Source organism: Oryzias melastigma, linkage group LG8 (assembly GCF_002922805.2).
Source record: "Oryzias melastigma strain HK-1 linkage group LG8, ASM292280v2, whole genome shotgun sequence".
In the NCBI taxonomy this organism is placed as follows: domain Eukaryota; kingdom Metazoa; phylum Chordata; class Actinopteri; order Beloniformes; family Adrianichthyidae; genus Oryzias; species Oryzias melastigma.
Window position 1 is genome coordinate 23,320,437 of NC_050519.1, and position 19,559 is coordinate 23,339,995.

The 19,559-nt window shown below is 41.2% G+C and overlaps 1 protein-coding gene across 3 annotated transcripts in view; it reads right to left on the reverse strand.

The window, feature by feature from the left end:
- The window catches only part of glyr1 (glyoxylate reductase 1 homolog (Arabidopsis)), an 18,992-nt gene extending 4,721 nt beyond the window's left edge, over positions 1-14,271 (reverse strand). Inside the window, exons 1-15 of one of the 3 annotated variants that reach the window (XM_024290756.1) lie at positions 14,116-14,271; positions 12,144-12,180; positions 11,983-12,062; positions 11,756-11,894; positions 10,478-10,588; positions 7,437-7,520; positions 6,656-6,709; positions 5,428-5,478; positions 4,507-4,580; positions 4,327-4,426; positions 2,872-2,982; positions 2,352-2,453; positions 2,081-2,243; positions 1,755-1,934; positions 1,481-1,605 (exon numbers count right to left, since the gene is read on the reverse strand). In XM_024290756.1, the coding sequence (XP_024146524.1) occupies positions 1,481-1,605; positions 1,755-1,934; positions 2,081-2,243; positions 2,352-2,453; positions 2,872-2,982; positions 4,327-4,426; positions 4,507-4,580; positions 5,428-5,478; positions 6,656-6,709; positions 7,437-7,520; positions 10,478-10,588; positions 11,756-11,894; positions 11,983-12,062; positions 12,144-12,180; positions 14,116-14,153 (1,449 nt within the window). In that variant the 5' untranslated portion in view covers positions 14,154-14,271. The remainder of the gene's footprint in view (positions 1-1,480; positions 1,606-1,754; positions 1,935-2,080; positions 2,244-2,351; positions 2,454-2,871; positions 2,983-4,326; positions 4,427-4,506; positions 4,581-5,427; positions 5,479-6,655; positions 6,710-7,436; positions 7,521-10,477; positions 10,589-11,755; positions 11,895-11,982; positions 12,063-12,143; positions 12,181-14,115) is intronic. The other 2 variants (XM_036213026.1, XM_024290760.1) reach the window with 2 other exon arrangements.
- Between the last annotated feature and the right edge of the window lie 5,288 nt (positions 14,272-19,559).

The following is a 19,559-nucleotide window of genomic DNA, read 5'->3' on the forward strand; positions in this document are numbered from 1 at the left end:
CGGTCGATGTTTTGACAAGCATCTCCAGTGTTTAGGGTTTAAATATTTCTGTCACAAACGAACCAGTCTCAAACTAGTATAGAAATATGCCTTCTAGAATGTGAATGAATTGAGCGTCCCTGGAGAACAAATCAAACGCACCCCATACGACACACATGCGCGATGTGTTTGTTTATGGAAGAAATAGAATTCGCGGGTACTGTTAGAGAGAGGAGTGTAAATCCCATTTCATAGTGATGATCAATCCTTTTCTATATCATTTTTTATGTAAGTGTGTTGCATTCAATTAAAAAAACAAGACTACCCTTTTTTAAATACAACACGTTTCTATAAAGATTAAATTTCGGTATAAACAATATAAGAATTATAGTTTTTCCAGAAATGTCATGCATAGACAAAACACGTGTTTATTGGAACATGTGCAGCGTTTTGCCTTTTGTGTGTTCTTCCAGATCAGTGTGTTGTTGTTCTGTCATTTCAAAGAGTAACAATGACTTGGAGCTAAACGTGAGTCTTTGTGTTGGCTGAAATTACCAGTGCACCTGAATGCAGCAATAGTGAGCTCTTACTGAAATTCCATAAGTGCAGAAATTCCATGCAGTCCCTGAATGCACCACCTGCTGCTGTGAATGTGAGGGTAAATCTGAGCAAAAAGTCAGAATGAAATGTGAACTAACTCTGGGATGGATGTTTGTTGTAGTCAAACGGGGAGGGAAGGTAAACACTTCAGTCATTGTTGTGAGTTTGAGTTCGCTGTAATCCAGGATGAACGATGCTTCACCTGCCAAACTGGCTAGTGTCTTTTTTTTCTACCTGCCAAATTAAAGTTTTACCGGCATTTGGTGGGTGTTAATTTAGAGCTCTGTCCGTACGCAGCGCCGGGTCATTCCAGCTGTCCTTCAGCCCTGATCACAACCAGCTTCTCACCTCCTCGTATTTTGCACAGTGTTGCAAGGGTGATTTTTCTACAAATTGAGTTTAAAGACCTTTGATTTTTGGATCAAATGTGAAGGCTGCTGTATATCAGCCACATCTGTTCTCATTTGATTTATTTAATGCACTAAAATGTTTGTTTCTCAATTGTGACTATTCAATTATCTATAACTTCAAATAGAAAAGTAAACTATGACATTTGTTTAAAAGAATAAATGAAAATATACTTTGAGGTATATCGTGATTATATATCGTTATTGTGATATAAAATAATTTATATTGTATATATACATATGTTTTTCCATATTGTCCAGCACTATTCCAAATTCAAAATGACCTTGACTGAAAGCATCTGTGTGGAGGTCCCACTGCAGCACCAATGCCTGCTTTACCTCTCACAGGTCTCACTGACTTCCCAATGAACTTCAGTCCATCTTCAGAAGTGCTTTTTCTGTGCATTAACCAAACGACATGAACTTCTGCTCTCAGAATCTCATGGTCCTCTAAAATGAGCAGCCCAGCATCCTGCAGCACAAGCAAAGCTTACCTCATTGGCTGCTGCAGCCATCGGGGTTGGGTGGTTTGCCATGTCACCCATGCAGATGGCCAGCCTCAGGTCCTTCTGAATGTGTTTCAAATAGTAGTCTGGCTTGAAGTTGCCCTGCAGGATATCTGGGAGAGGAAACGTCAAACACTGAGAGAGTGAAACTTCACTATGATGTTAAAGACATTACACAACATCCCTGGTAGTACTGAACATTAACAATCCTGGTAAAAAAGTTCATGCTAGCTTCTAAAATACAAACTGTGCAGTCACTGACTTTGGCATTTCTGGTCCACAAAAGTGCTGGCCATCTGTCCCTGGCACAGGATGTCCAGGAAGGTCTGCTGTGATTGGCCGGTTGCTTGGGCTAGAGTTAAGCCCTCTGCAATGGTGGCCATGAAGCTGCCCTGCACCATGTTGAGGATCAGCATCATTCTTGCTGCGTTTCCTGCTTCACCTGACAACACAGACCATTTCACAACATGAAGATCACCAGCACACCACCTGGAATCCCTCGCAGAGAGGAAACATTGTCACGACCTCTACCTGCAGGCCAAAAACACAAAACCTGCAAGAAGGTGTCTGTTCTTTGTCTTTAGTTACCCAGAAAGAAGGAGGTTTTGCCCATGGCCTGAAAACAGCTGCTGCAGTCCTCGTACACGGATCTGTCCCCTGCAGCCAGGATCACCAGCATGCCATCGTTTGACAGCTGCTGGCTTCCTGCCACCGGAGCTTCCAGAAAGCGCCCGCCTCGCGATGTGATCACCTGATGTTCAAACACAGATTCACTGGCTGTGAACCAGCAGATCGGAGCAGCTCCGTTCCATCAACATGCCGTCAGTGCAGAAACACCTGTGTGTGTGTGTACGTGCACCTGTGAGAGCTCTGTGATGGTCTCTGGGTCTACGGTGGACATCTCAATGTAGCATTTGCCCGGCCTGATTCCCTGCAGAACTCCACTGGGTCCTAACACCAGCTGAAACAAAACAGGAGCTTGGCTCAGATGTGAAGCAGCTCGAGTGAAGGCTTCCAGTCTGTCTGCAGACACACAGACAGTTCCAGTCTGTCTGCAGAAACACAGACAGTTCCAGTCTGTCTGCAGAAACGCAGACAGTTCCAGTCTGTCTGCAGAAACGCAGACAGTTCCAGTCTGTCTGCAGAAACGCAGACGGTTCTAGTCTGTTTGCAGACACGCAGACGGTTCCAGTCTGTCTGCAGACACGCAGACGGTTCTAGTCTGTCTGCAGACACGCAGACAGTTCCAGCCTCTCTGCAGAAACACAGACAGTTCCAGTCTGTCTGCAGAAACACAGACAGTTCTAGTCTGTCTGCAGAAACACAGATAGATCCACAGCCAGGGATCTCTTGTCAAATGTGGGGGAGAAAATGCTCACATCTCTGGCAGCCTTTGGGTCAGAGACACAAGAGAAGGTAATGTCACACATGGAAGCCACTTCTGCAGGGGTTCTGCCTAACCTGGCCCCCTCCTGGATGAACAGGTCACACTGGAAACAACAACAAAACAGAGTTTGGTCAGAGTCAAACGCTGCTGCTGGCGCTGTGGAGATCATTTTCAGGTTGAAGTTTTCTAGTAGCCTGAAGGACTTTGAGAACTTCTGCCCCGACTGACGGGACATGTTGATGCAACATGAAAGCACACTGTTCAGGACTGAATCTACAGGAAGGAGGAACCGAACGGGACCTGAAGAGGTAAGTGAGCTAAAGACAAACACTCATATTGTGAGGAAATCTCGTAAAATGACATTAAACACGTTTCTAGATCTATTGGTATTCTGTTTAAAATCAGCGATGTACTAAACAAAAAGAGTTTGCATCTTGTTAACTGTTCATGAGTTGTTGTGTATCTTTCATATTGTGCAGATATTTGAGGAAATTGGATTGTTTGTATTAATTTGGTTTGTGAACCCTCTGGAACCTAAAGTCTAAAACTCTGTTTTTGTCTTCTTTTGAATTTATCTCTGTATTTTCAATTTGAAAGAAGACTAACTGTATGCTTATTAATTTGGTATAATTTTATCCAGCACAACCTCTCCTATGTAACACTAACTTTATTTCATCATTTTTTCATGTTGATTTCACACTCTAGACATAAAATCATGCAAAAACAGAAAATTCTGTCTGGAAAAATGAGATTCATTTTGCTGCATAAACCTCAAAAATGTTTTTCAACATAGAATGGAAGTTTTAGATGTAGTTTCATAAAAAAAAAAAAAAAAAAAAAAAACAAGAATACATTTAGTTAACAAACTTATTAACATGTCAGCCTCCAACTTCCTGGTTTGGTTACCCTTTAAACTGATCAGCATGGACTTGAAGAGTATTGAAGGAAACCTAAACCTAAAAAAACTATTTATCTAACTGTATTGTAGTCATTTACAAAGCAGAACTGTGCTCAGTTCCTCCCAGTGTTACCACTGGACAAACATGCAGTTCATGGAAATGAATCCAGCAGAGAAGCATTCTGGATCACCTGCAGCACCACCAGGTGAAGGAAAGCTGCTGTAAGGTTGGAATATGAAGCATGAAGCAGAGCTAATGCCATCAAGAAGAGCTCAATGAGGGGAAAACTTTCACATCTACTACGACTTTGAACTTCTACAAGGTCGTGAAAAGTCAGACGGCAATGATTTCTGCTGTCTATGAACTGGAATGTAAAACCCTGTCCTCTCTCCCTCCAGACTACACTCAGGAACAGGTCTGTGGACTGAACCCACAGCAGAGTCTGTTGTAAAGAACCCTGACAGAATGCAGAAAATTAACTACTCTAGAAGATCTTTCTGTAACGTTTCAAAAAGCGTTAATAAACGTAATTCTAAAACAGTTTTTACCTTTTCAGCAGTCCGGTTCCACACAGTCACAATGTGACCCATTTTTAACAGGTTGGAAACTATGCCACTGCCCATGAGTCCGAGCCCCAAGAAACCTATCCTACAAGACGCAGTTCAAGAAGAGCAACCATTACAACTGGCAAAAACACGTCTTTATGGCAGCAGTGATGTCAGACTCACCTCTTGTCTGTGGGTGTGATGCTCCCGTTAATGGCTGTGCTGTCTGCTGCTTGAATGGATGTTGAGCCTGTGACCTGCCCCATCACAAACAACACTCAGCATCAGCCCCAGCAAACCCAAACATTCAGATCCATGACAGCATCTTAGTCCTCCCAACGCTGCTCTTTGCCCTTTCATTCGTCTGGGAATGAGGACTGCCACAATTAGTCGACTATTAAAATAATCGTCCGTGGCAGGACTACTGGGAATCAAAGTACTAGGACATAGTTTCTGCAGAGCGGCAGGAGTTCAGCAGAAATTCACCTCTGAGTTGTGGGTGGGACCACTGGCATGAACTAAGCCTGCTCCCACATCACCCATCTGTTTACACCCTCTCCCGCTATCTTACAGCCCCTCACAACCCAAACTAACATTAGTGGAGCAACAAGAACAGCAGCAATATCAGACCGATCCAGTTTAATCCAGATTCCAGCTCAGACGAGGAAAACAGAGACGTTCATGGATCGATTTGTCTGTAAGTGGATGATCAGAATGGAGCGGAGCAGAATGTTGTGGTCTGATGACTGTGGGTTGCTCATAACTACAATATTTTCAGACAGTATGATTTTGTCTGCCCCAGTTCACCACAATCTGAATGAAGACATGCTCAGAAATGATGTTTTAATTTTGAATCATCTTTATATGAGTCTTCCATTGAGGGAAAAATACTTAAAAAACACGCAGAAACACACCAAAGATTTTCATTGGATTGTGTCTTTTAAGGGATAAGTTTGGGGGTTTGGTTGTACAGGCACTACAATTATTATTTATCCGTTTGTGTGTGGGAGGTGCTTTCAGTGGGAATGTCATGTGAGCTTTATAAACTAAAAAAGCCCCATGGGAGAAACACTAACTGCTACCCCAAGGAAGAAGCTGACTTACCTCTTCAATGATTTTCAGGCGTTTGCTTATGGGCTCCATGGATGAGGCGGGCTGTGGACACAGACAGGTGGTGAGCAGAGCATCACAGTTCTGAGTAGATCAGCCAGGTCTGAGTCCAGACACTGATATCAGTGACAGACCCAACAGAGGATCAACAAGTTCACAGCTCAGTCATGACCACAAGCGGAGGGTCACCTCAGAATATCTGGATCAACACAAGTACCAACACTACACACAATCCAAAGAGCAAACGTCCAACAAACGACAGCGTCGCTCTCTGGTACAGCACACAAGCTGCCACTAAAACAGCCGTTCAGGAGGAAATCCCACCCATAAACAACCCTGAAAAATCAACATTTTCATCATCTCATTTCTCTGATTGTTCAGCAAATATTCACTAAATGTTGCTCCTCAACACTTGCACTGCGGGTGACATCCCTGACAGTGGTAGGGAAATTGCTAGTTACTAGATGAAATTCCTTAACTCTTACTTTTTTTTAAAGTAATTCCCTACTCGTTACTTTACTAAACAAATTCTCAAGGGAAAATGGAAAAAACAATCCTCTTGTTTTTCATTTTACTTTGTTTTTTAAGCAATGAATGGAGAAGTCTCCTCACAGCCTTTCAGACTCTCTTAGATTTTGATCTCAAACTATGATCATGGTTTAAGACATAACCTGGCTTCATAATGGTGCAAACTTGATTTACAGTCAATGGCACAAACTTATATCGACAGATCACGTGCAGCTCAGAGAGCAAAATAAAGATAGAAAGGAAGAAAAATATTGTCTAAATGACGGCTGGAGAAGTCTCCTCACAGCCTTTCAGACTCTCTTTGATTTTGAATTTAGCCGCTGTGATAACAGCAGTCATTCTGGACTTTGATGGATCTCAAACTCTGCATCACCATGCAGGCGAATGCACAGATTACTCTTTTTTTCCCCAACGAGTCATCATGAAGACTTTCAGCCGTCCACACACAGCGAGCTGTGACAGCGAACATCTGGAGATAAGTGAAAAGAACTATCCTTCCATATCAGCCACGGTGATATTTGCTTTTACATGGCTTTGAACCGCCAGTACCATAATCTAAGCAGTTCTTTAACCAGCCAACAGTGCTTAAGCTGGGCTTTCATGGACAACGCCAAAGCCCCACTAAAGGGACGTCACTGCAGAGGACAGAGCCGGCTTTCAGAGCTCACTCTGGGGCAGAAGACAGGCTTCTTACCTTCTCTGTCTGGCTGAGCAGGAAATGGTGAAAATGGGGGTCATCTTTGACTGGCTGCAACACAACAAGAGGAATGTTAATGCAAAAATATTTAACTCTGACCCAGGAGAATCCTCTGTACAAGCAGCCCTCAGCATACATGTGCATCCATGATTTCTGAACACATGTTCCTCAAAAGCCTCAAATCTATCATTTTATGACTGAAGCCTCTCATGAGACAAACATTTCAAATGTTTCCACCTATAGTTCTGCTGTCCGCCGACTGTCAGGGACTTTGGGTTTCTCCGTTCTCAGCATCTCTAAACATCTCCTTCCTCTCCTAGTCTACATTTTTTTAGGACGAAAATAGAATTTTCTTACAATTTGCAAAGTACTTTCGATAATCCTCTCACTCTCAGGATTTTTGTAAAGTGAAAGGAAAAACAATCTAAAAACCAAATCGTATGAACACGTTCTCAGAGAAAAGTGCATCTGTCCATGTCCACACAACACCCAGAGCTCAGAGAGGACCATGAACGCGGCTGCACTCGGTGAAAGCATCACCCACCACACACACAGTCTGAACCAGGCTTGATTCCAGCCTCGGTCTCGTCCAACCCCCCCACCCACACACAGCGTCTGACCATCCCAGAAGCAGCTTCAGCAGTGTAACGTGAGCACCACACAAGCCAGAAGGGAAAGGTTTGCAGCCGAGGTGGTTTAAAGCCAGAGGTTAAGATCAGGTGGAAGAACAGCAAGGCAAGGGAGGCTTTGGGGGGCAGGAAGGGGAGGGTCCACCTACACTGGTTTCCCATTTGAATCCAGAGCCGGGTCCAGCCCCCAGCCTCTCCAGAGCAGATGGCTCGGGGTCAGAGTCAGTTAAGTCCTTAAGAAGGAAAAAGACACACATTCACCTTAAATCAAGTGAAGAGGCAAAGTCTGCTGCTGTGCAACAGTGAGGCCACGAGCAGAGGAGCTGCTGGGACCGTAGATGTGTCAGATCCATGTAACCTTTGGGCTTCTGCTGATACACAAACCCCTAGAAAGCAGCACATATGCAGGTCTGGATGGACCGATGATAGCTGATGATCTGACCCAAACGCTCTACTGTCTTTCCTTTTGCTGTTACATTTCAGTAAACAACTTTTGATCCGTTCCTGTAAAGACTACCGGAGGTGTTCGTCACACACCTGCTGCCTTTCTGCTCAAACCCGTTTTCCAAATCCCACAGTTCATATCAAATATATGAATTGGATGTGAAGCATCTTTAGATAAATGAATGCACATCAGCCTAAGTCAGGGGTCTGCAACCTTCATCACTAAGAACCATTCCGGTCGATTTCTCTTCAACCTAAACCTTGTAGGAGCCACAAAGTCTTCACTCAGCCTTTAGAAAAATAAGATTCTGATTTATGTTGTTGCTACTGACATGAAACATTTAAATTAACTATTGTGGTTTATTTTATAAATAAAACATAAACATAAAGAGAAAGTAGCTTATGAAATAGTTTATAACTTCTGACAGAGCTTTGCATGACTTCCTTTCAAAATAAAAGACATCCTAAACCATAGGATCATGTCAATGCAGCAAATGCAGTAGGAAGTGGAAAGTCAATAATCAATAATTAAAAAAAAAAAAGAAAAATTCATTAATGAAACCAACAAAACCTAAATCAGATCTAATGATGAGACCTCTACCATATATTAAAACCAGGAAAAACACAAAATCCTTGAATTTGATTAAAAAAATCTGCTTTATAATCTAGTGGACTATGACGTAACCTAGCGTAAAGTCTCCCCACTTCCAGGGTTTTTATTTAAAAAAATGTTCCCAGTAGTGTTAATGATGATTATGAAGTTTTTAACCAAAATCCCACAATCTAAATGTCTTAAAAAGACGGTGCATGTTCAGCAGAGCTGTTGATGGAAAGAAGATCATTCATTCAAACAGAGTCTGTCCAAGACAGTTTGATTGATTTAAAAGGAGAAATACTCAGAAATGTAAAAACAAAATGATTTCTTATTACTTTTGTTCTCTTTTAGAAGGAAAATGACACATAGACATGTTAAAAACTCTAAAAACAGGATTTTCATGATCTTTAATTCTGGTTACTGACAATAAATGGATTTTATGTGATAAATGAAGCTCAAAATAAAGTCCAAATGTGTCAGTATGACGTTGATAAACTACAAAGAATTGATGGAGAATTACAGCTACTGTTGTTAGGATCCTCGTTGAATGATTCATCCCATCCTTCAAATGTTTGTGAATGAGTTGAAGAAAGTTTAACCCATAAGAACCCATAGTGACATCAGTGTTTACAGAAAAATATATGAAATGTTTTCTGTGGTCCCCGTGGTTTGTGGTATTTTCCACATAATTTTATTTTGAAGGAAAAATGGGTCTGGGTCTGTAGGAGTTAATTCCTTTATTTTTTTAATTTACTCTTTACTTACATTTTAATTTTTAAAACATTTTATGTCACCCAAAGAGCCACAATGGAAGGGTAAAAGAGTCAGTTGTAGCTCCGGAGCCGCAGGTGGCAGACCCCTGGCCTAAGAGAAATTCTCCTTCATACCGGTTCCTGATCAATCATTCTTGTCGGCTTTTAAACCTTCACGCTCTCCTCAGTCACATCTGAAATTCAAAGCCCTCGCAGGCTGACAAATGCCAAGAACTGGAGCTGGGATCACATTAGTCTGAAGATCTGCTTTATCTTGGATGTAACAGTTGTCTGAAGCAATGCTGCTCTCAGGGACGTCTAAACTTCCAGTCTCTCATCTTTACCGTTTTATCTGCCTTAGAAGGGTTTTTATGTTGTTTACTTGACCCGAGGAATCAAACCACATCCCAATGATCAGAGCAGCTTCAGTTCTAGCAGCAGAACCACAACAGAATCCTGTGTTACTGGCAGAACAGCAATGTCTAACACCACCGTACAAATGTTCGATTAGAGAACCTGCATGTAGCAGGTATTAAGACTAGAGAATTATTAATTAGAGAGCGATCAGCTAATCAACAGGTTTTCTGAGCTCCAGGTGACTCCGTCCAGAGCTCAGCAGTGCAAAGGAAACGTCCATCTGCATCACACTTTACAGAACCAAAGCTTGATTCAAAACGAGACAACAAAAAACCATTGAATGTCACTGTTCGGTCAAGTGTTGTGTGGTCATGATTCCTGAAAAAGACCCTCACCATCGGTCTCCATCACTAACAGCAGGTGGAGGCTTTCAGCTCAGCATCCAACATGGTGGTTATTCTCCATTCAGGTTCCACTTTCCCTCGTTTGTTCACTCGTTTAAAACATTACAGGCAGGAAAAATCTTCAGTCAAGTCGCATTCATCTCGATTAAAAAAAGATTAAAATGAGCTAGAACACTTCAGCTTTCCATATCTTATGTCATATTCTAATGTCTAATCAGTACATGGATCAAGTTGATCCTCGTCTGATAAGCTAGCTTTGCTTTTTAGGACATTTACTAATAACAATAACTGGACCCATCAGTCTTTCTTGTGGATTTGAGATTTAATCAGAAATAGAGGAAGGAAGGTTGATTACTTTTATTTCTAAAGACCTCCATGACTCAAAGAGCCCCCCCATCAAATTCCTATGCGGGACGCCCTCGTCTCTCTCCTCACATGTTCAGCACCAACGTTTAAAGTTGTGAGTTGAGTAAGGTCCATTTTTTATAATAGAGGGGAACATTTACCCAACAGCAGCATTTCTGATTCAGTATTCAATGCAGATCAAATATAAAATTGAAAAGGTGAATATTTGTGTGGATGTATGCAGAGACAGAGGATTTTCATCATGTCAGCTGGCCGTGACTGGTTGCTCTGACCTTCTCAGAGGGGTCCCTCAGGGCACTGAGATCCTCATCGTCCTCCTCCAGGATTTTCAGGGGCTTGCTGGACGCCTTCTTTCCTTTAGAGTCTCCTTTACCGTCAGAGTTCTGTGAAAACAGGATCTTTAGTCTGAGAATTCCCCCAAACGCTTCACAGCACCATCATGCCAGGATGGTTGAATTGCACAGAATCCATGAAATCTTTTTAAATAATATGAATTATGTTTAGGGGTGCAACAAATCCATGATCCATGCAGTAGTAGCTACTGTTCAGAACACTGCGGACCTTCCCGCCAATAGCGTGGAAGCACTTTGGCTTTCTATTCAACTCTAATGACGATGGCTTGCTGTGTTCACTCCACACACAATTTGCACGTCAAACTTGCGTCTGTCAGTTTCAGGGATGCGGTACTAAAAGCAGTATTGTTTGGTACCGGTGCCATGTCATCAATTTTGCAGTTAATTAAGCCCCCATTCCAGCGCGTGTTCTTCTCAGATGCTGCATTCAGGAGGTTCTGCGGTACCTCTGAAGCTGAAGTAGGCACACGTGTGTATGTGCAGCTCAGGCACCAGAACTTTCTACCAGACCAGCTGTTATTTTCCCCCTCTTTGTCCTCAGCAGTCTTACACTGCTGGGTTTTGTTATTTTAGTTTGGGTTGGACCTTGGTAGTCTTAGTTTTCAGGGTTTGTTTATTTGTTTTCTTTATGTAGTTTTGGCTAGGCAGCCATTAACACAATCTACTGGAATTATCGTGTTAACGGTTGAAAAGTTACCATATGTTAAAGATTTTGTTTAAGCGTCAGTGGCAACACCTCAGGTTAAAGGGTTAAAGCAAATGAGGTCGGCATCTGAAACAAGGAACTTTTTTCACTAAAGATAAAGTTTTGGTCTCACTGACTCAAATATAAAAAAATAAATTTTTTGGTTCTGAACGCTCACAACTTTGTTCAACTTTACTACACTCTGACTCCATATAATATAAAGTAATGACTAATCGGCTATTAAATTAGTCGTCAACTATTTTAATAGCCCTATTGGAAAGGTACGTTAAACTTTTCCAGCGATATAAAGATCAGAGCAATCCACTGAATTTTAAAATCCTAGTCACATACCTGGCAGAATCAATTGAATTTTAACAACATGGTGCTATGCATGCTAAAAATGTTCTTCACTCTGTTGCAATAAATCACATTTAAAGGGAACACTGCCTTTTCCTGTGTTTTTGAAGAAGACATCAAAATTGTAAAAGAATGACAGAAAGGCGTCGGATCACCTGTTCTTTCCCCTTAGCCTTCTTTAAGAAGTCTTCCACTGCATCCACAGCCTGCTGGAAGCGCTTGCCTTTATTGATCTTGATCATCTCTTCTTTATGGGCGTGGTACGGCTTCAGCTGTTCTACCTTGATCCAGGCACTGGTTGCAAGCACAAAACGCACGGGTCTTACGACTTGTGAAGAGACCACGATTTAAAAACTGCGGTGAAGGTATCTCAGCTACTTACTGGTCTTCAGTTCCAAAGAATTTCACAAAGTGGCACTTTTTCCCCCTGGGCTTCTTGAGGTCTTTGGGGGGGCTTACAATCTGAAATATGTAGAAAAGTATGGATTCAAAACAAGATAAAAACAGAGTCCAGGTTACTTCAGTTCAGTATATGACACTTACCTTTCCAGGCCATGGTGGGTAGCGGCCAAGCTTTCCCCTAAACAACCACAGAGATATTTGCAGTTAGTTGCATGTTGCTGTCCGGTAGGGCTGCCACGATTAGTCGACTAATCAACGAATAATTAGTTAGTTCTTACTTTACATTACATGGAGTCAGAGTGTAGTAAAGTTGAACCAAAGTTGTGAGCGTTCACGCCAAAAAAAAAAGTACTTTTTTCATTATTTGAGTCAGTGGGACCAAAACTTTATCTTTAGTGAAAAATAGTTCCTTGTTTCAGATGCCGACCTCATTAGAGAGATCAGGAATATACTTTCACTCAAACTCATTTTGACAGGTGACCTTTAACCCAATACACCCTTTATATATAAAATTGATATTAAATTGTTACTTCGGCTTGAGGGGCGGGGTACATGTGAAAACAAGTTTGATGGATGGTGTAGGGTTAAAGGTCACCGGTCAAAACACTTTAAAAGTGTAACTTTTTGACATAAATATGAACTAGATATATAGCATTACCCGTGATAATGCTAGTGTGAATGCTGCAAACTGAATTTGGCCACTGAAAATGCTGAAGTTGATAGCCAGCTAAAATATTAGCTAAATACCTAATTAGCCTAAAAAACTAAAACAAACAAACAAAAGAAAACTTAGGTTAACCAAAACAGCTAGCATGTTGCTGAAAAAAATAGCTAAACTTCAAAATATCCCAAAAACAGAAAAATAGCCCAAATTAGCCAAAACAGCAACAGTCAAGATATTAGCTAAACTACAAAACAGCCTAAAAAAACTTTAAAGAAAAACCTGAATTAGCCAAAACAGCTAGCATGATGCTTAAATATCAGTTAAACTCCAAAACAGCCTAAGAAATCTTTGTAAATGCCAAAATAGTTCAAAAAGCTAGCAAAATGCCAATTTTGATACTTTAAAACTATAACTTTTTAAACACAATTATGAATAATAAAATTATTCCAGAATAAATCAACTTAAACCTTAAATAACTTTCAATATTTTACTCTCCATAAAATATATATATATTTTTAGAATTATAAAAGATAGAAATTAGCGCAAGATAACATCGGGTCATTATTGACAATAAAATAAAATGATCTGGAGGGCCAAATAGAATTACAAGGAGGGCCGGAGATCTGGCCCCCGGGCCTTGACTTTGACACAGGAGGTGTAGGGTCAAAGGTCACCTGTCAAAATGAGTAATGACAAGTACATTCCTTATCTTTCTCTCATTTAATTTAATTTAATCTTGTTTTAATACCAGAAACAAATGAAAGACATGGGCTGCATGATTCATAATAAGTTTAATAATGCTTAATGCCTTTTGTGGCAGCCCTAATGTCTGGATGCCCTCTGGAGCATGTTCCAGGCCCCACACCGTTCCGGACTACCGGGACTCCGCAGAAGTTTCAAGTATTTCACCTCCCCGTCTGACTGCCAGCTCGCCTCAGAACAAGCTAGCTTTGCTTTGCTAACACGTCTGCTTGGTTTGCGGCGTCTGCGGGTATAAGCTCAACCGTTCGATCCAGCTCTGCTGAGCAAAAGTCAGAAGGTGAAGCGGATGGAAGTGCGCAGGAAGAGACGAAAACACGGAAGCCGAGCAGACGCGGCGCTAACGGTTTCTGCTAATTCTACGACGCGTCACGGTTCCTTTACAGTAAGACGGAGACAAACGCAACAGAAAAGTAAAAAAAACCCGCTGGTGAAGACAGAAAACGACCAAAAATGACCGCAGGATGCCCAAAGGCTCAAACAGCAGCTGCTCTGCTGCCTGGCAGCTAACGGCTGAGTCAGCTTAGCTAGCTCTCTGTTATGGTTGAGAAGCTGGCGGTGTCCGCGCGCCCTCGAGCTGATCACCATTGATGAACAAACGCCGTGAAGACCACGGGTGAATTCCCCCACAAACGACGCGCGCTTTACCGCCGACAGTCAGTAAACACTGGGGTTTAAATCCCAACTTACCACACCAAGTCCCCGATCCGCAGATGCACAGCCGCCATCTTTTAACCCAAATCAAACCGTCGCTGCACTGAAGCAGAGAAGAAGAAACACCCCCCACAAACGTCCGGAGGGGACGAGCTAGCTTAGAGCGAAATGTCCGCAGCTCGCCGCCATGTTGTTAAGGTAAACTGAGAACAAAACTCACTTCCAACTTTAAGTTCATGTTTAAATTAATTTCTGTGAACTTCTGGAGATTACAGTTACATTTCATGACAGAAATATTGTCATATAAAGGAGAAAAAAAAAACACACCCATTCTAGTTAAGGCTGGGTGATATCGCATTTTAAAATATCTCAATATAGTTTTTTTCATTTCCGGCGATGACGATATAGCTATATCACGATTTAAACCAAAATAACTATATTTGTCAAATTTGAACAGTATGTAGCTCGTAAGAGAAATGTGCAATCATCAGCAGGTTGTTTAGATGTATATTAATTTCCTATCTAGGGTGCTGCCACAAACTATTATTTTAATAGTTGACTATAGTTTAGTTTAGTTTAGTCTACAAACACATTAGTTGACGAATTGGGCCATGAGCATGTAAGGATGGTTGAGATATAAAACACACATCTTAACCATAATTAACTTCAAACTAACTAAAAATAAAGAAAATGAAGATGATAGTTTATTAAACTTTGTGAATCGCATAGCTTCTCTTCCTTCATCAGTTTCTGTATTAAAACAAGATTAAATCAAATGAGGTCAGCATTTGAAACAAAGAAATAATTTTTCACAAAAGATAAAGTTTTGGTCTCACTGACTCAAATTTAACAAAAAGTTTGGTGCTGATACGCTCACAGCTTAGTTCAACTTTACTACACTCTGACTCCATAGAATATAAAGTAATGACTACTTCACTAATCATGGCAGCCCTACTTCTATCACACACTAAACATAACAGACACACTGAAGGAACATGATGCAACTGCTTTTTTCAGATGACTAAGAAAATACACAAATATTACAAAATAAACAGAAAATTAAAGCAAAGCTTTCAAGTTTCAAAACAGAACATACATAAAACAGCACTACACTGATCAGTTCCATTAAAAACAAAGCATTATTTCTACAAATAAATTCTAATGTTTTCAAGTTTCACAGAACAAACATAAAATTGACAAAGATTTTATCAACATCTTGTGAATAAGCTATGAACTAAATGCCAATTCTCAGAATTTCTTCTCATAGTTTAGACTGTTTCTTCTGTGCAGCTCTGAAAAAAATATTAATGTTTGGCCGAAAAAAAAAAAATAGGTTTCAAAACTCAAAATTTCAGTTTCAAAACTTGTTTTTCACTTTCAAATCTTTTTTTCCAGTTTCAAATTTTGTTTTCGTTTTCAAATCTGAAAGTTTCAGTTTCAAAACTTTTGGCCCTCTTGTGGCGCGTTGGGGTGGGGCTAACACAAGGACCAATCAAAATCGATGAGAGGGGAACTTCATCCCGGTGCGTTCACTGACTCTGATAAGTGAGAACTGTAATAATTACTGTCAGAAAATGTCTGTTTAGTCTGCCCTGTCATAGTCCAAGACGGGTGTAAAAATCAGAGTTTTATCGCGTACAAACCGCAGGTCCAAAACTCTGTTCTAGTCCGTTCAAAGCGCCATCTTGTTGTGTTAAGTATAAGGTTCTCCGGCTGCAGCCTTGCGGACTTCAGCTGAGCTCGTTCAATTCGCTGGGGGAGACTCTACCAGGAGCAGCTTTGGTCCTGATCTGTCATCGTCCTCATGGTTGCATAAAACGGCTCTGTGGGTCACCCTTATTAAACCTATTTAATGTTAAAACTGCGTATGACCGGTAAACATTTTACATAGTGCTTCTCCGCCGCGATAGCAGGACTCACTGCTCACTCCTGACTGCAGTGTGTGTTTTGGGGAGACTGGGCTGTTGCGGGACCTCGAGCTGCGGGACCTCGAGAGGCGGGTTCTCGCGCCGCGGGACCTCAAGCTGTGGGACCTCGAGCTATGGGACCTCGAGCTACGGGACCTCGCGCCGCGGGACCTCAGGATGTGGGACCTCAAGCTGCGGGACCTCGAGCTGCGGGACCTCGAGCTACGGGACCTCGCACCGCGGGACCTCAGGCTGCGGGACCTCGAGCTACGGGACCTCGAGCTACGGGACCTCGCACCGCGGGACCTCAGGCTGCGGGACCTCGAGCTGCGGGACCTCGAGCTGCGGGACCTCGAGCTGCAGCTCCCGTGGAGGTGATGGTTGTTCCCATTAAATCAGAGCTCCTTAACGTCAGAGCCGCACACTGGTGCCCCCCCTCTTTAACCAAATACCGGCGGCCCCCCGCTTTCAGTGGCTACCGGAGGCCCGCCACTCTTTCGCAGCGAACCGGCGCTGCACGGTGAATTGGCTGCTGGCTGTCTGTCGAACATGTAATCCTGCACAGATGCTGTTGGTTTATTTATTGTGAAGAGTTCCACAAAAACCTTAAAAAAATGAAATCCTTTAAATATTTTCTCGTTGCCAGGGCTTCTATCGAGTCGGGGGTGTGTCTGGATGACTGCCGCTTCAGTTTGAAGACAAACTGAGTTTAAAAGTTGTTTCGCATTAACCCAAGAGGGGAGATATTGAGGACCTTTCTAAATTATTGTCATGACGAAAATAAGAAAAAGATGACAGTTCAGGACCAGAGCAGCTGCTCCCGCTCGGGTCTCTCCTGGCGAATTGAACGAGCTCAGCTGAAGTCCGCAAGGCTGCAGCCGGAGAACCCTATACTTAACACAACAAGATGGCGCTTTGAACGGACTAGAACAGAGTTTTGGACCTGCGGTTTGTACGCGATAAAACTCTGATTTTTACACCCGTCTTGGGACAACTTCAGACTATGACAGGGCAGACTAAACAGACATTTTCTGACAGTAATTATTACAGTTCTCACTTATCAGAGTCAGTGAACGCACCAGGACTGAAGTTCCCCTCTCATCGATTTTGATTGGTCCTTGTGTTAGCCCCACCCCAACGCGCCACAAGAGGGCCAAAAGTTTTGAAACTGAAACTTTCAGATTCGAAAACGAAAACAAAATTTGAAACTGGAAAAAAAGATTTGAAAGTGAAAAACAAGTTTTGAAAGTGAAAAAAAAGTTTTGAAATTGAAATTTTTAGTTTTGAAACCTATTTTTTTTCGGCCAAACATTAATATTTTTTTTTAAATAACATTGGCCCCGATTTAGCTTCATACATGTCTTCTGCACAATTTGCAGTGCACGTTACTCTGTTTTTTGTCAAATTTTAAATAACCGAAATAAACCAGAGGACCGAAATTTAATTTTAGATTCACCAGACACAGTTTTTCTTAAAGAAAAAAAGATTGAAATAGTATAATATTTTGGGTTATTGTTATTATGTACCATTGACATTAAAGCTGCAGCGCTCTCATGAGGGAAGGGGTCGGGGGGATTCAGCACGACATCTGACAGTCACGGTTTTTGGTAATGTTACAAGACTCTGCTAAAAGGGGATTCACTTCTTTATTTTTTTGGAAAATACAGTTTTTATGAATGTCCTATGAATTAATTTTGTTGTATTTATCAGCCACGTCTTAAAGTAAGGTCTGTGAAAAAAACGTCTGACTTTAAATCGGTTTGTGATTACATATAGGTAACACATTGAACTGCTCATTAGCATGGCATTGTATCATCGTGCTACAGTGCTGTCTCCAAATCTACACTTTTTGTTCAATTTTCTGTTGCTGCTGTGGGTCCAGTGGGTTTATTTTTACCATCAAAGTGAATAAAATAGAGGAAAGAAGTCTTTTACTATTTCTGTTGTTTAGCATTTGTCCAGTAGAGGTCACCATGACTTACATGAATTCTGCATCATGGTCCATTAGGAACCATAGTTCATCAATATTCTCACCCTGGTCAGCAGGGGGCGATAAATGACTTGTTGAAAAAGAATCAGGTGAACTGACCTGATGCAGAAGGCTCAGAATTGGTTTTCTTTTGTAAATATTTAAGAAACTATAGTATTTTAACAAAAAATCTTGTCTTCCCTTTAACTGACCAGAAAGTATCCTTACATCATTTTCTCTTATATTGTTCCAGAAGCTTCTTTATGAAAACTGAACAATTCTCTTTAGAGGTCCAGAGGTAAAGATGTTCAAACCAAACTTAACTAGAAAAATTGCATTACCTGCATTAATGTTAGTGTGAATGATTTTTGCTGAGTGTGGTCACTGAATAAATTTACTGTAATTCCTGAAAGGATTTACTGAAAATGCTAAAGCTATAGAGCTAAAGCTTGTGCAAAATGCTAAAATTGCTAAAGGACTTAATGTTAAAGAAAGTGCACAAATAACTTGAGGAATTTCCTGTAAAATTGCACACATTTTGTAAAATTTTAAAAGGCATTAAAGGTATGAATACCAAAAGTACAAGCATGAATGTCCTGAATTTGCTGAAAGTCTTGATACAAATATTGCATAGGTTTCAAAGTGCACAAAATATTTGAAGATTTTCTAATTTCTATGGGGCTAAAAAAATCTGATAAATTGTATAAAATAAAAAAGATAGAAATATATGAATACCAAAAGCACAAGCAGATATCTCCTGAACTTGCTGAAAATGTTGCTTACAAGATTGCTGAAGTTTCATAAGTTCTCAAAGTGTTTTGAAAGGGCCATACCACACTTTTCTTCAGCCTTTCTGAGTAAACTATATCCATATATTTGATCTAATATTACTTTCGAAATAAATTATTTATGAAATATGAGTCATTTTTGTGGAATGTTTTAATACCCAGAAGTAAGACGACTCAATCTCTGAGGCTCCGCCTTTCGCTCCTTGTCGGTCCCGCCCATTTCATGTCGTCATCCTCGAGCCTGCATCCCCGAGCCTCCTCGGCGAGCCTGCGCGTGCCCGTGATTCGTGCTTGTAAACAAACAGCCTCCGAACTATTTTCAAAGATGGATCTGCAGTTTGTGGAGCATTACACTCCTGACCCACAATCTGATCCGGTTTAGTGCATGTGCAGCAGAGCTGTTGATGGAAAGAAGATCATTCATTCAAACAGACTCTGTCCAAAACAGTTAGATTGAAGGAGATTTGAAAGAAGAAATACTCAGAAATGAAAAACACAGTGATTTGTGATTACATTTGTTCTCTTTCAGAAAAAAATACCACACAGACATGTTGGAAACTCAAAAAAGGGGACTTAAAGGACTAGTAATGGGGTTGTGGGTCATTTTCGGTGTTAACTGTATTTCGCCTTATATTTACCGATTCCAAATCTTTTGCCGTGTTTTGAGCAAGAAATATTGAAATAAAACGGCATTTTTGCGGCCAAATTTGGCAAACCTGTCCCTTCCCGGTAAAAAGCTCCGTTTTGGTCACGTGGTGCGTGTGACGTCACCAGAGTCAATATAGCAAGATGGCTTCTCCTTTGCGTGACGGAGCT